This window comes from Drosophila elegans, unplaced genomic scaffold, assembly GCF_018152505.1.
Source record: "Drosophila elegans isolate 14027-0461.03 unplaced genomic scaffold, ASM1815250v1 contig_208, whole genome shotgun sequence".
NCBI lineage: Eukaryota > Metazoa > Arthropoda > Insecta > Diptera > Drosophilidae > Drosophila > Drosophila elegans.
The window spans coordinates 12,910,402-12,925,034 of NW_024545578.1; the positions used below are offsets into that span (position 1 = coordinate 12,910,402).

Consider the following 14,633-nt stretch of genomic DNA (forward strand, 5'->3'; position numbering starts at 1 on the left):
AATCCGTGCGTGCGTCCACTGAATAAACAAGGAAAAAGAACAGCGAAAAGGAGGCATTTTGAGAGAGCAAAAAGATAGAAAAAATACATTTTCGCGTTCTGATTTTTGATTTTGGATAGACTTTTTAAACTAACTTAGCTCAAATGTTGCATCATATTGTATAAAGGAAAAAATAGAAAAAATATTTCGGTTGACTTTTTATATACTTAGCTTTAATGTTGTCATTTTAATATCTTTTTACTTTGGAAAAAAATGAAAAGATATTATAAAAAAAATTTTAAAAATAAAAATTGAAAAAATCTATATTGTATTTCATTTTCGATAGCTTTACTTTGAATCAATTAAAACAATTCATTTTTTTAATAATATGAAATCAAGACATATTTTAGTTGTTTTCCTAAAAAAAATATAAAGTATTTCTTGAAAGTTAAAAAATTTGAACAAATCCGGGCGAAATTGAAGTTCGGAACACTCCTGCTAAAAGTCAATGTCCTGGCAGTGCCAAAATGATTTCGATTTAATCGTTAGGAAATTTTTGCGACAGCCAGAACAATTCCTCTATCAAAGCTAATTGCTCGGGGCATTAGTCGAGAAGAAAGGAGAGGGTGGGGAAATGAAAATGGAGAGCGAGACGGGACGATTTGTAAAGGAAAATTGTCACCATATGCGTCAACACGCAATAATTCACCAGAAAAATAATCCAAACAATTGACCAGACTCCGTTGCTTTTCCTCCCCTCTCTAATGTCGAGGGTGTGTCCTTTTCCTTTTCCTACGCCTCTGGCTTTGGATTTTCCGCTGCCTGCAGCAAGTGCCACTCCTCCTCCCCGCCTCCCCCATCCCCTTTAACCCCCTGCAACGCTCTTTTGGTGTTTTGGTGCTAATTGAATTCATTGCTGCGTTGATCAAGTGCTGCCAAACAACAACAAATCATCCCCAGAGGCTAATGATACCAAACGACTGAAGCCAGACTCAACTACCAAAGTGTAATAGAGGGTGGGGAGGGGGGGTCCTGCCGGTACTGGGGCTGTCATGGGTTAAGGGGTGGCCAAGAAAAAATAGGGTTGTTCGTCTGGTTTTCGGACCAACTGCGGGCTCCGTTTCCGCAAATATATCTCCCTGTTGCTGTTATTGCTATGCGTTAAATGAAATTAGAAAACCTTATGTTGAGGTAATTAGCAAATTTAACGGAGCAATGAGGGGAGAAAGTACTTTGCAGGCTGAGAGGGAGAAATTATAGACACTGTTTATATTTCAAGTGGATCTCAAGTAGGTTTTCTTTGGGTATATCAAAAGATACTAAATTTACTGTTGACTTTAAAGAAAGGATAAATATTTGAAGAGTTATGAGCGTTGTAAGAATTTGTTACCTTCCCTGCTTAAGTATAACAAAATATAAACATTATTTTAATAGACTTTTAAACTGAACAAATACATAATATATATTCATTTTAAAAATAGATATATTAAATAATTTAATTCTGATTAGAATCTTAGAACAAAAATAGGTGTGCCAAATAACATTAAAATTATTTTCAAGATGACATTAAAAATATATATCGTTTTATAGCTAAAGTATTTTATATATTAAGTCTCCCTTTAAAAAAATTACAATGGCAAAAATATTAAAATAATCATTTAGGATTGCATATTTAAGAAATATATATAAGTACAAATAAAAAAAACTTAAAAGACAATAAAAAAAGCATTTAAACATAAAATGTTAAGTATATGGCAATACATTAAGACATTGTCTAGATTAAGTAAAGTATTTTATTTTTATAATAAATTTCTTTTTTTTTAAAAAATTACCTGCTCCAATTATGAACTTGATACAAGCACCAAAATTATTTTGCCTTGCATAAATTATTCCTATTAGGAATGAAAGGAAGCCTATAGGCCTGTAGGGCTTTAAAGACGGCTCAAAACTATATTAGCCCAAAATCATCATATTTACTTTGTAAACCATCAGTTATAGTCCCTAAATGTGCGCATATGCATTTCCCCCATCAATTAGAAAGGATTTGCCCAAAGCGGCAGCAATTAAAAACGGGATGCCGCCCATCAATTGTGATATCAATCGAAGCCAATCAATAGGACACCACAGCATCCTGACCCTCGTATCCTGACAGAGTAAACAGCCATTAGCTAGCTGGCTAACGAGCAATAACCGCTTATTCACCCCCCAACCCCGACTGCGATCCCCAGACAAATGCAAATTTGACAATAATAAAATCCAACATATGACAATAATCGCACATATTTGACAATAAAATCGAAAATCGAGGCAAATTCGATTGAATATTAGCGCAAAAACTCACAGAATGCGAGTATAGAAATAAGGGGAATTGAACGGATTGGGGGTGGGCAGTGGTGTGCGCTAAATCAGTAGAGCAAACATCACATATAACAAAATTAAGCATAAAATGTGATCATCTGTGTTGACATGAAGATCAAATTGGAACTCGGGACTAGAACTATGAATGCCATTCAACCCAAGAGGGTTGTCCAGCACTGAGAAAAAATTTATATTATTATAAATTGTAAAATATATTTAGCCATATGTTATGTAATATATATTTGAAATAATATATTTAAAGATTTTTAATAAATTATAAGAGCAGGTATGTAAACCTAAAGATGGGACGATAGATGGCGATTATACATATATACGCAGCAAACAAAAAAGACGCAGCGACATCTAGCGGTAAGGTAATTTTTAATTAATTTAATTAGCAAATAACTTTTGAAATAATTTATTGATTTGTTAAATGGTTTGAGTAATGATAGATTTGTTTTTTAATAAATAAATATGTACCGTCCAAATCATGTTTCTATAATGCCTTTGCAGAACTTAACAATTTGAAAGAAACTTGAGCAAATTCTTCACTTTTTAAGTACACTTATTTCAACAACAATTTTATTTTCTCTCAGTGCAGGTGATGATGTTTCCCAACAGGGGATAACCAAATTGTAACACCAGCAACAAAGGCAACAAAGTCAGACGGGGGAAAGGGAGAATGAAAATTACCGTCGGACTGGGAAGTGAACCCTCAATTCAATCGGCGATTTTATGGGTGTGTGCCCTCCTCAACTCAACGCTTGTGTGTTTATAGAAATTATAACTCAAATTTAATTTGCAACAGATGCGACAATCAGCAGCAGGCAGGGCATCCCGAAGGACCAAACAGCATCCAGGGCCATCCGTATCCATCCCGAATCCAATTCCAGTTCTACGGTTTGGTCTCTGTCACCCTTTTTTTGGTCTCGCCGGGTTTTCATTGAAATTCTTCTGCTGCAAATTACCCGCTAATAGCTCAATGAATTGAAATTAGGGAGAAATCGTTCCCTTTCCCCTTTGCATTGTGTTCAGGTTCAACACATTTGGCCACTTCAAGGCAAATCAAAATAAAGCGCAGCATCAGCAACCGCAGCCCAGGATGCACAGTGGGTTAAGTTCGGGGTTAAACTGAAGAAGGAAAACCGGTATAAACTAATGAGAAATTAAAAGGTGTATTGATTACTAAAGAAATAGAACTTGCTTCTTAGATACAAAATTTTAATTTCCCATTGATTTTTGATTTTGAATAAAATGTTTTAATATTAACTAAACAACAAAGACTTTAATTGTTATGGAACTGCTCTAAGAAGTCTTTTAAAAATACAAGATATTATTTTTCTCTGGTTTTGTTTATTAAAAATAGTACTTTAACAATAATTATACTTCAACTATTTAAATACTGATAAATTTTTAAGAAATTGTATTAGTAGTCATAATTGAAGCGACCTTCTAAAACCACTGTGCCACATATCCTCCTTTATACGATTCATTCATTTATTTAGACAAAAATGCGCTACGTGTTAGGGGCAAACCAAAAGAGCGAAATGAATTTTTATTAGCCCATCAAACAACAAGAAACTGCTGCATAATAACAACAATAACGGCAACAACAGCAACAGATCAAACAGCCAATAATAACAATATAAAGCATACTTCAAGGCAAACCAAAAGCAACGATAAAACCCGTAAAGTCCGTCCGTGTGCTCGTCTATGAAATACTTGAGAATTACGTGATAAAGTGGACGGACGAGTTCTCTTCAGAAGAATGGAAATGGGTTTGGGTTTCGGGTATGGGAAATGAAAAATGGAATTGAAAGTGGTTAGAACAGAACGATTCCAAATGAGTTCACACTTTATGTCATCTCCTGTCAAAGGAGGAAATAATAATGTTCCATCCTCACTAATTGTTATTAGCCCATTTTTAGCAATTAATGAAATTAATGTTCTAGAATTGTGTATTTTGATGAATTTTGAATTCTCTGATGATGTTATGTTCTGATTTAAATTGCTTGAACCTAAAGGGGTTCCACAAATTTTTTTTAGAAAAACTCACTTCACATTAAACTATAAAGTACAACAAAAAAACAAACAAAATTCCCTAATCAAAGCACCAGATCCCCAAAGCTAATCCAAATTGAACTCAAATCAAGCAGATATCAAAAATTGGAATGCTCCCACCTGTTTTTTTTTTCGTTTAGCTTGATAATACTTTATATGGCTCGACTTTCGGCGGAAATTAAGGCTCACCATGATTTTTTCAATTTGCCATACACACACACAACAAAAAAACAAACCAAATTGAAATCAACTTCGAAGTGCTTTCGTTGTTCGTTTTAAGTTGGCTACATTTTAATTAGCGAAATAATTTTGAAGTGATACTATAAATTTAGTCATAATTATTGTCTCAGCAATTAACTCGATTATCTGCGCACATTTTGATTTATTTGCAACGATAAGCTTTATCGCAAGGGTCCTCGGATCGTTGAGAAATTGAGTAGAATTTTGATTGGGAAGTATAACAATATGTGGCTAATAGCTCTTTCTTTATGGGTGTCGTGTATTTATAAATTTGAGACCACAGACAGCTCTCAAAGCCAACTAGATTAGATATTCACATAAATATATATTATAAAATGCTGTTTTTCGTTGGCTAGTGATAAATAAATATTTTGGAAATCATTTCTCAACTCTTCTATTAATTAATTTATGGTTCTACAATTTAATTGGTTCGAAATGTTTGAAAATTCGTTGAATTTTTTCTGATTTCGAGCAAGAGTTGACTGGAAATTGAGGTTGGCTTGTTGATAAGCTAAAAACTTTTAATCATTCATCTTACCTGTTAATTTACTAATTATTTTACTTTTACCTTTATTTGTTGCCCCTAATTTTGATTAAAATCACTTATTTATACCCCCTTTTTTTTGTTTCACCTTTTAGATTATGTTTTCGTGATTTATTTTATACATTTTTGATTTCGAAAATAAAATCCATACAATTAACTAATTTAATCGCAATGCGATATTAAAAATATTTTTAGTTGTTTTTTACTCAATGGCTGTTGTAGTTTTCGTTAATGTTAAATACCACAATTACATAATTATAATTATAATTATTTACACAAATTATACAAGCAAATTCTAAATAACCAACTATACTAAAAGCATTTAATGTAATTTCTTTACTTAAGCACTATTCATCTTATTTAAATTTATATTTATTTGTTTTTATATATATTTGCGTTTTCCTATTTAGATTTATGTTTATGTACAAACAGGGGGCTAATGAATTTAATTTATATTTCTTGTTTACATATATCACACAGTGCCCAGTTGTTGTGGCACCAAATAAAAATAATAAATCGAAATCGAGGCGAAAAAAAAGCGAAAAAGATTTCAACCGATTGCGCATATGAAACTGGGGTGCAGAAAACAGGGTGTCTCGTTTTGATGGTGGGACTGGGACGGCGTTTTGATCGCGGCATGACTAGACTGGAGACTCCTCCAGTTGCTCCTCTTTAATCCTACTCCTCCTAACTGGCTGCACTTGCACTGGAGGTCTGCTGCTGCTGCTGCTGCTGTTGGTTTGCCTTTGCCCTCTCCTTGGCCTCCTGTTGGGCCTTCTTCGACCGCTTCCACTTCATTCGGCGGTTCTGGAACCAGATCTTCACCTGCGTCTCGGACAACATCAGTCCGCTGGCCACCTCGAATCGCTTGGGCCGACTTAGGTATTTGTTCTGCTTGAACTGCTTCTCCAATTCCAGCAGTTGCTGGGACGTGAAGGCGGTACGAGGTCTTCGCGTCTTGCCCAGAATCGCATGATGCGGATAGGCGGCCAGTTCGGGGATCCGATGGTGCAGCATTCCAGCGCGGGCCAGGAACTCGAATTGCAGCTGTGAGGGCATGAAATTGTGACCCATAGGTATCTGGAGAAAAAACAACAATGTGTATGCCTTTTATTTTACCAATTAAACAATAAACTGCATTAAAATCAAGAATTACTTTAAAATATTTCATTCTAAATGATAAAGACAGCAATTGATCAAACGTTAGTTTTTTTAAGAAATGGTTTAAAAGTATTTAATTTTAATTTGTATTTTTAATGAAAAACATTTCTTTTGTTTAAAATAATTAAAACAAATTTAACAAATGTTATTTAAAAAGTTTGTAATAATATTCAAATTTCAAATTCTCAAATATTACTGTTTAATTATTATATCTTACATGCTCCGAATAATTTTTAATGTGATTTAATAAGTATTTTTCTCCAACTCAAGGCCATTTTGGAGTTTAGAATTAAAAGTGGAACTTAACTTAATTATAAAATGTAGTCATTGTAGAACTTACCGGTATGGGTTTGCCGGAAGGATCCAGAGGTCTGTGGAAAGCAGATCCTCCCTGCGCCAGTAGTTGGTAAGGATGTCCGCCCGCATAGAGTGGGAAATCCTGAGGTCTGATGGGACTGTGCGGAGGAATGGGCTTCTTGAACTCGTCATGGAAGTCGGACATGCGCATGGACAGGTGCTGGGGATGCATGCCACCATGGGGCTGCTGATCCTCGCAGCCTGGACTGATGGGCGGACTGGAGCGGTGCGACGAACTCGGCGATTCAGATCTGCAAAAAGTATTTGTTGAAGAAAATGATTTAATGAGACACCCTTTATAGTGAATTATCTAACATTTCGATGACAATCTAAATTACACGACACATTTTGAAAACAATTAATACTACCGCCACCCTCTCTTTGTCTAATTTGTTTGCTTTACTACACAATTCGCACTTGAAATTAGCCACTCACACACTTATGACGGCAGACACATGGCGTATACGTAATCTCAGTGACTGATGTTCAAACTGGAATTGACCAATCGAAGGCTTTTGGCTTGCCATGTTTTCGAGTGCCAACAAAGCTGCTTTGGGGCTTCATTGGGGCTTCGCTTTGGCTTTCAGCATGGTTTTCACCGAGTGCCACGGTTGTTTGGTAGCCAGGCAGAGGATTACCACAAAATGTTGAGGGCTTTTAACTAAGAGCTACATTGTTTATAACGAATTGTTTTTAAATTCTGGGAATTAGGAGAAACTAATGCAAATGTGTATTGAGTGTCATATATTTTTAAAACGATTAAGACATTAATTTAACTTTATAAGCCAAAACTGAGCTTACTTTAAGAAATGACTAACTTAATTTACAGAGCAGGTGGGAAAAACGTAATTACTATGATATTTTTGTCCATTTACTTTTTTTAATTTAAAAATTTTACAAATAGTCTTAGAAAATATTCACTAAAAAAAGAATAGCCCTAAAGAATATTTTTAAAATTGGCTAATAAATATATTATAATTATTTGACTTATTGTTAAACGTTTACCAATGGCAGTCGATTAATTCTTGTTTATTTTAACAACTGTCGATAAATGTGTAAGTATTCTCACTTCTTTTCAATAGAAAGAGTAAAACATAAAATAAAAATAAAATATCACCCAATACTAAGAATTTTCAATAATATAACATCATTTCACTTCAATAGTTTGTGTTATAAATAGCTTTAATTGAAATAATTTTTTGATTATTATTTTCACTTTACTTTACTTTATTTTTGCAATAAGTTTAGATAAATTAGTAATATTTATAATCATACTAATTAAATAGAAATAGATTTGGAATTTTAATATTTTCAGAAAAATGTTCTTTGGATAGATATTTATTTTTGTAAGCAAGTTTCTTTGTCATTTTCTTATCCTTTATCCGCAGAAATTCGTTGACTTACCTTGACATGCCGTCGGGACTGGGTGAGTCGTACTCCCTGGACTCCCGGATGCGCTGCAGTGCCTCCTGTTCGCTAATGCCGCCGGCGGCGGCCGAGGCAGCGGCCTGAGCAGCCGCCGCCGCATTGGAGGCGGTCACGAAGGCGTGGTTGAGTTCCGCCTGATCGCGGGCATAGTGCAGAGCGGCCAGGCGATCATCCACAAGGATGGGCTGCGGCTCACCCGTCTGGTGCTGACTCTTGGCCAACAGAGCGTCGATGCAGAAGGATTTCTTGGGCTGACTTTGGGCGGGCGGCAGGAGCGTGGTGGTGGCCATGGCGGCTCCACTGTGGCTCAGCTGATTGCCAGCGGGTTGTGGCGAAACGGGCTGAGGAGCTCCGGCGCCAGGTGGTGCAAGTGGTGCCGGTGGCGCTGGTCCATTGCCGGGCATCATTAGTGGCAGACGTGGCAGGGGATAGGCGCCCAGGTGGGGCACATGGTGTGGTGTGTGCGAAAAGCCCTCCACATATAGCCTTGGATGTGGTGGCGGCGGACCAGCACCCATGGGCAGGGGAGCCACTAGCAGGGGCATCTGGGAGCTTTGATTGCTGCTATCCGTTTGGCTGTTGCTCGATTCCTGGATTGCAGCAACAGCACCACTGGGACTCAGACCCGGAGTGTAGGCGCTTTGAGGTGATCCTGTGGTGGCCGCCGAGTGGGTGGGACTCGCTGCCGGCGGCGGACTGGGAGTTATCTGGGATCTGGGCGATAGTGTGGAGTGATTGCTGCCCTGATCGTAGTCCTGGGCCGCTGGCGAGGATCTCTGGTGGCTGCTGCTGGTGCTGCTGCTGTGGCTGCGTTGGTGGATCAGACTGGTGCTGTGGTTGTGGTGCTGAATGTGGCTCAGCAGCAGTTGCGACGGCTGCATCGAGTTGTTGTTGTTACTGGCGGTCAGCGGCGGCAGAGGCAACGGTTGCGACACTTGGGCACTGGACATGCTTCACTTTCGGCACCAAAGTTTTGTTTATCTCTTTGATTTTCTAATTTTCGAATTCCTTCAATTTTGTAAAAAACACTTTTCAGAACACGTTTCGAAAACGTCTATTTTCGAACGCGTACGCACGCGAGTTTCAGTTTGGTTTCAACGAAGCGAACTCGACGAACGCTCATTAACGACTGTGCGCTGTTGGCAGCCAAACGTGGTATCATATACGCGATACCGAGGAATACCAGTATAAAGCACCACCGGAACAATCTCTCTCCCTCTATCTCTCTCTCTCTCTCTGTCTTTCTCTCTCCCTCTTTCGCTCTCTGAAAACCCGCTTTCAAGATGGAGTATTCAATAGTAACACTTAGGCAAAACAGAGATAGCCATATATAAAGGGGCGTAGCCAAATGGCTTAAAATGTCCAGAAGAGGGCGTGGCTTGGCCAAATGAGAGGAGGGCCGGAGAGTTTGGCAGCACGAAATTTCATATAAATTGTTGGAAAAACGAGGCTATAATTGCCATCATTATGGAGTGTTGAGCAACTAACAAGTTCAACGGCAAAAGACGAAAGAATCTTCATAATCAACTCGAGTGTGTGGGGTTGGCTTGGTAGGGATATAAAGGTCCTTAATGGCTCCTGAAGGGAGAAAGGTTAAAGGGAGTCTGGCAGATGATTAGGCCAGCAATTAAGGCACTTGACTTCTGGCTAAAGCTGCAGCTTTAAGTCCCCACACACACGAAATCAATAATCCCGATAACAATAAACGTCTCGTTTCATTGGACTTTTATAACTTGGTTGCCAGTTCGGCGCTACGCTACTGCGGTAATGCTCGTATAATGCATTTTCTTTACGACCCACGCTCAGCCAGATGAGATGAGTTTAATGTTCCCTTGATGGATTACTAAGTGGACATGAATGGCTGCCAAGTGGCTCAGAGTTAAGTAGGCAAGGAGTTGTAAATGGATTGAATTCAGGAGCAAAGGACATTAAATTATCCAGAAATTCATTAATTTATTTTAACTGGCTACTTATAAATACCCTATTATCATAACTTATAAACTATATGTATATTAGGAAAAATTCTTTTAGAATATGTTTATAACAATTTCTATTTATTGGACTCAGGCCATTCGCAAATGCAGTGAAAGTACATTGTAATGCCACAAGGTACTGTAAATTTGCTACCTTTTTGAGTAATTTCTACCCCTTAATTCAACAAAAAAGTGTGCACAGTTTCGCAGATGTCTGCTGGAACATTAAAGACAAGTCCCAGGAATAAATCAATTTAACTTCCCTGCCTCATAACATTTAACTTTATTTTGAGATTCTTGTTATTTATCTAAGAGCTGTAACACATTTTATCTTCCGATGTTCATAATAAAACCATATTTATATAATTTTATGTATCTAAAACATGTATTAAAAGCAAGAGAATACTTGAACTTTTTGTTTTTAGTCATAAATAAAGTAAACTAAAAACATTTTTTGACTTTGTTAGATCTTAGAATTGTAAGCCTTTAATATTTTTCCGAATCAAAGTACAATTAAATGTTGTATTGTATTTAAATTGTTTAAACTTTGTATTTAATCAATAGCTTTATGGTATTACCTCTCCTAGGACCTCAAATTAAAAAGACCTTTTCTCTAATTTAAAACCGAATGTTGTTGCCAAAGCAAACAGAGACCCAAGCAGCTGGCAAAAAGACAGTAAATTTCTCCAAAAAAACCTAAAAAAAAATAATATATATCATGCAATGTCCAGACAGGAAAAGAGTTAAGGAACCAAGGGGATGAGGCAAACTGTTCGCTAACAAGAAACGTGCCAAAGTGTATTTTCTTTGACCACGTACAAAAATGAAACCCGTCTCACTCCCGATTTTCCCCAAAATCCAGACTCAAGCCGAAAATGTTTCCCCAAGAACTAACTCAAAATTAGTGCGATGTCTGCAATGACGACTGATTGCTGTTGTTTCTTTGGCCCCCCTTCCCAAACTTTCTATCTTGGCTCTTATTTTATTTTCATTATACGATATTTATCTACTCATCCACGTGCATTTAACTAACATTTATGGGTGGTGCTGGTGGAGCTCAGAACATGACCTGGCAATCGTCCATCCTCCGGTTGTTCTGCCTCTGTATGATTTGTGTTATTCCAGAATAGTTTATTTTATATAACAACACAAACATGGAGTGGATTGAGTCGTAGGGAGATGGGCAAAAAGGGATGGTTTCGGGAGGTTTCGAATGGTATAGTATGAGGAGTATGAGGACTTTGGGTTGGAGGCGTGTGGACTTGGATTGGGTTTCGGTTTTAGCTGGCATTGTATTTGCTGTTAGCTTTGTTTGCCTGATTTCGTTTTGATTTTGGGGAAATGGTTACGTAAATATGCAATTAGAGTTCAAATTTGAAACGAGCTAGTTTTAAGGGCTAACAATAATTTATGGGCTTATTATGCTACTGAAGTGCTCGTAAAATAAAGCTTAAAGGCTGGAAACAAATTATGTTAGTTATTTATAAAAAAGGAATTAATTTAAATAAATAAACGCAAACTAATGGACAAAAAAAAATTTTAAATATTGATTAGGGAAAACCGAAATGAACTTAAGATAATATAAATAAATATATCAGCAAATTGTGTATGGTTGAATTTTGTTATTTATCAAAATTTTAATTTAATTATAATAAAGGCTTAAAAATTGGTATTTTATTATAAATACCCAATAAAACACTAATATCCAATTTTAAGTCAAGCCTACAACTAGAACTCAGTAGCCATTGCTCTAGTTTTGGCAAATTTAAAAATCACTTTTTAATATGTTCAAAATTATTTGGCTTATAGCCGCACTTAGCAGCACTGCACACAGTTTTTATGACCAAATGATATGTTCGAATTGTTCAAAAGTTAATGCGGAATGCAAAATATTGACAACCGGTTGGAGTTGCGAATTCGAAACTGATGCCAAGAAGTTGGATCCTAATTTAAATTCGTCCCAAATACCGTCTTATCTAAGGGAATGCCTGCTTCCGGGCATGGGTTTTAAAATAAAGAGTGAGTTTTTTGGCAAGAAATTCAGAAAAAAATACGTTAACCATTTTTCCCTTTTTAGAGTCAATTATTGGTTATTGCTGTTTTTGGTCCCCAGAAATGGGATGTCAAAAACTGAAGAAGTTAGGATTAAGAAATAGACCTTGTCACAAGTGCACTAGGGAAATTTATTCGTCAGTTATGGAAAATAAGACGTGTCCTTGTGGCAGTTGGTTTATTGGCATAGAAAGCAGCGCATTAAGACCCATAAGTCGGACTTCAATATTAAAATTAATGGCATTATGTACTTTTTTTTATACAATCTGATACAATAAATTTATAACTTAAATAATAATTGATTATACATTTTTATAATAACTAAATCCTCGTTTTTCTTAAAATAAACTCAAATATCCAAAAGAGGGGGAAACATTATTAGGGGCTTAATTGAAAATCAAATTCAAATCAAAAAGAGGGAAATTTTTTAAAATCAAATATGACACCCTTAGATTTGCCCTTGCATCCCCAAAATGTTTTGATCACTGATGAATTTTCTGGCATATTAGGCTAATCAGGCATTAAATTTGCCAGCAAATATCAGAAATAAAAATAAATCGTCACATATGCTGCTGCAATTTAGCTGATGCGGTCAGCATATAAATCCGAAAGAGAGGGATGACCAGGGAAAGAAAGAGAGAGAGGTAATCTCTTTAGTGAACCTGCCATTTCTCCCTTTTTTTTCGTGTTAATTCACCCGATAAGTGAACAATAATTCCAGAAAATTTCAACAGATTTTCAGAGCCTTAGTTAGCTAAGTAAACAAAACTTGCAAGGCTGGCAAAAAAGGGATGAATGGAGGAGGGTTGAAAGTTGATTGAGTTGACTTTGACACTTGTTTTCCGTCCAAATGTATCTATAAAAAAAAGGGAAATGTAATTGTAAAAGACTTTTCAAAACATTTTAAAACAATAACCACAAATCAAAACTTGATACAAACCACCTCCCTTCATCAAACCATTTGTTCATTAATCACAAAACTCCAACCACACCCAACTGAATTGCAATTGATAATTGAGCAAATATTGATGTGCAAATAATTGGCATTAAATTGCGTTATCAATAAATAATTTTTACATTTCAGCAGCAACAGAGATACACAGATACGGATACTTCGTTGAGTTGTATCTACAAAGTGGCTGCCATTCGATTGGCTCATTATGTTGACAGAGTTGTGGGCACAGAGAGTTCACTATATGTGTGCATGCAAATTATTACTGCACTTTGGTATTTATTATTTGCATTTTTTTTCCACCCACCTATCACTCTTGGTTTCCTCTTTTTTCTCTTGTTTTCTGTGCAATGTTTTAAGCAAACCGAGGTGGGTCAGCATTGACTGACCCTAATGATTACTAAATGGTTGCCCCACCTTCTATTCAGGTCAATTAAAATGATTGATTTCTAAAGATTTCGAAAGACTTTTTCTTAAGATATCATTTAATAAATTTGTACTGTTCTTGGCTTGCATATATGTAAGTGTTTATGAAAATCAAAGCTTAAATAAAAAACACTTTTAGAAACTTATAATTGTAATAACCTTAAAATTACAATCCGTCAGAACTATTTTTCATAACTGTAACATACATGGTAACTGTAGCTTACAACAAAATACTCCTGTCTCATTGAAAGTATATTTCCTATAAACATTAATCAATTTTACAAAAAAGAAAATCTGTCGTTTTAAATGTGCATTATAAATCAACTTAAGTACACACGAAAAGAAGAACGAAATGAAATAAATATTTGATAATATGGCGATAATAAAGTAAATTTCATTATTGACACAAAATTTTAATTGATTTCCAGCATTGACAAAATAACTTTTAAATGTATGTATGTGGACACAGAAAAAAACCCCGCCCCCAGCTCCACCCCAAATACCGCTGATAAAGTTTATAATTGAGTTGTGTTTTTTCATTAAGTGCGCGAATTGATTTGCTTTTGTTGTTGGCTCGCCAACGGAGCAAACTTATTAAAAACTGATAAACTGAATTCTGTTTTTCCCTTCCCCATATTTCTTTATTAATTTTAATTGGTATATATAAAACGTAAGAATTATAGGAATCATTAATGAGATTATTCTGAGCCAGATAATCCTTAGAGTGGGGTTTAGAAAGGAAATTGATTGCTGAACGATTGCAAATTATTATTTTGATTAGACTATGGGCTAAAACTATTTTGTTTCCGTTCGAAGGTTTAGCTATAGCGCTTTTAATAGTAATAAATGATTTTCGGACGTCATAAATAAATTTGATAGTGCTGCTGAAATTGGAAGAGCTGATGACTAAGATGTGATACGATTTTGTGGGGTAAAATTAGCTATAAAGAATTTGTTTTTGGTGACCTGTTAATAATTAAATACATCGTATGGCAATGATGAAAGCTAGTTAAAAACGTTGTGTTTAATAAATGAACCATGATCTTAAATTAAGCAACCAAATAAATTTAAATACTATATTTCGAACTGTTATGGGTTTAGT

General features: G+C 35.9%; 2 protein-coding genes across 2 annotated transcripts; one reads left to right on the forward strand and one right to left on the reverse strand.

The window, feature by feature from the left end:
- Positions 1–5,352: 5,352 nt before the first annotated feature.
- Positions 5,353–9,267, reverse strand: LOC108135707 (homeobox protein Hox-A13). Its single transcript, XM_017256551.2, has 3 exons — positions 8,105–9,267; positions 6,684–6,951; positions 5,353–6,262 (listed from the first exon to the last, which is right to left on the reverse strand). Exons 1-3 carry the CDS (start codon positions 9,076–9,078, stop codon positions 5,870–5,872), a joined length of 1,635 nt encoding a protein of 544 aa, XP_017112040.1. The 5' UTR covers positions 9,079–9,267; the 3' UTR covers positions 5,353–5,869.
- Positions 9,268–11,851: 2,584 nt separating this feature from the next.
- LOC108135491 lies at positions 11,852–12,438 on the forward strand. Its single transcript, XM_017256234.2, has 2 exons — positions 11,852–12,120; positions 12,179–12,438. Exons 1-2 carry the CDS (start codon positions 11,886–11,888, stop codon positions 12,421–12,423), a joined length of 480 nt encoding a protein of 159 aa, XP_017111723.2. The 5' UTR covers positions 11,852–11,885; the 3' UTR covers positions 12,424–12,438.
- Positions 12,439–14,633: the final 2,195 nt, after the last annotated feature.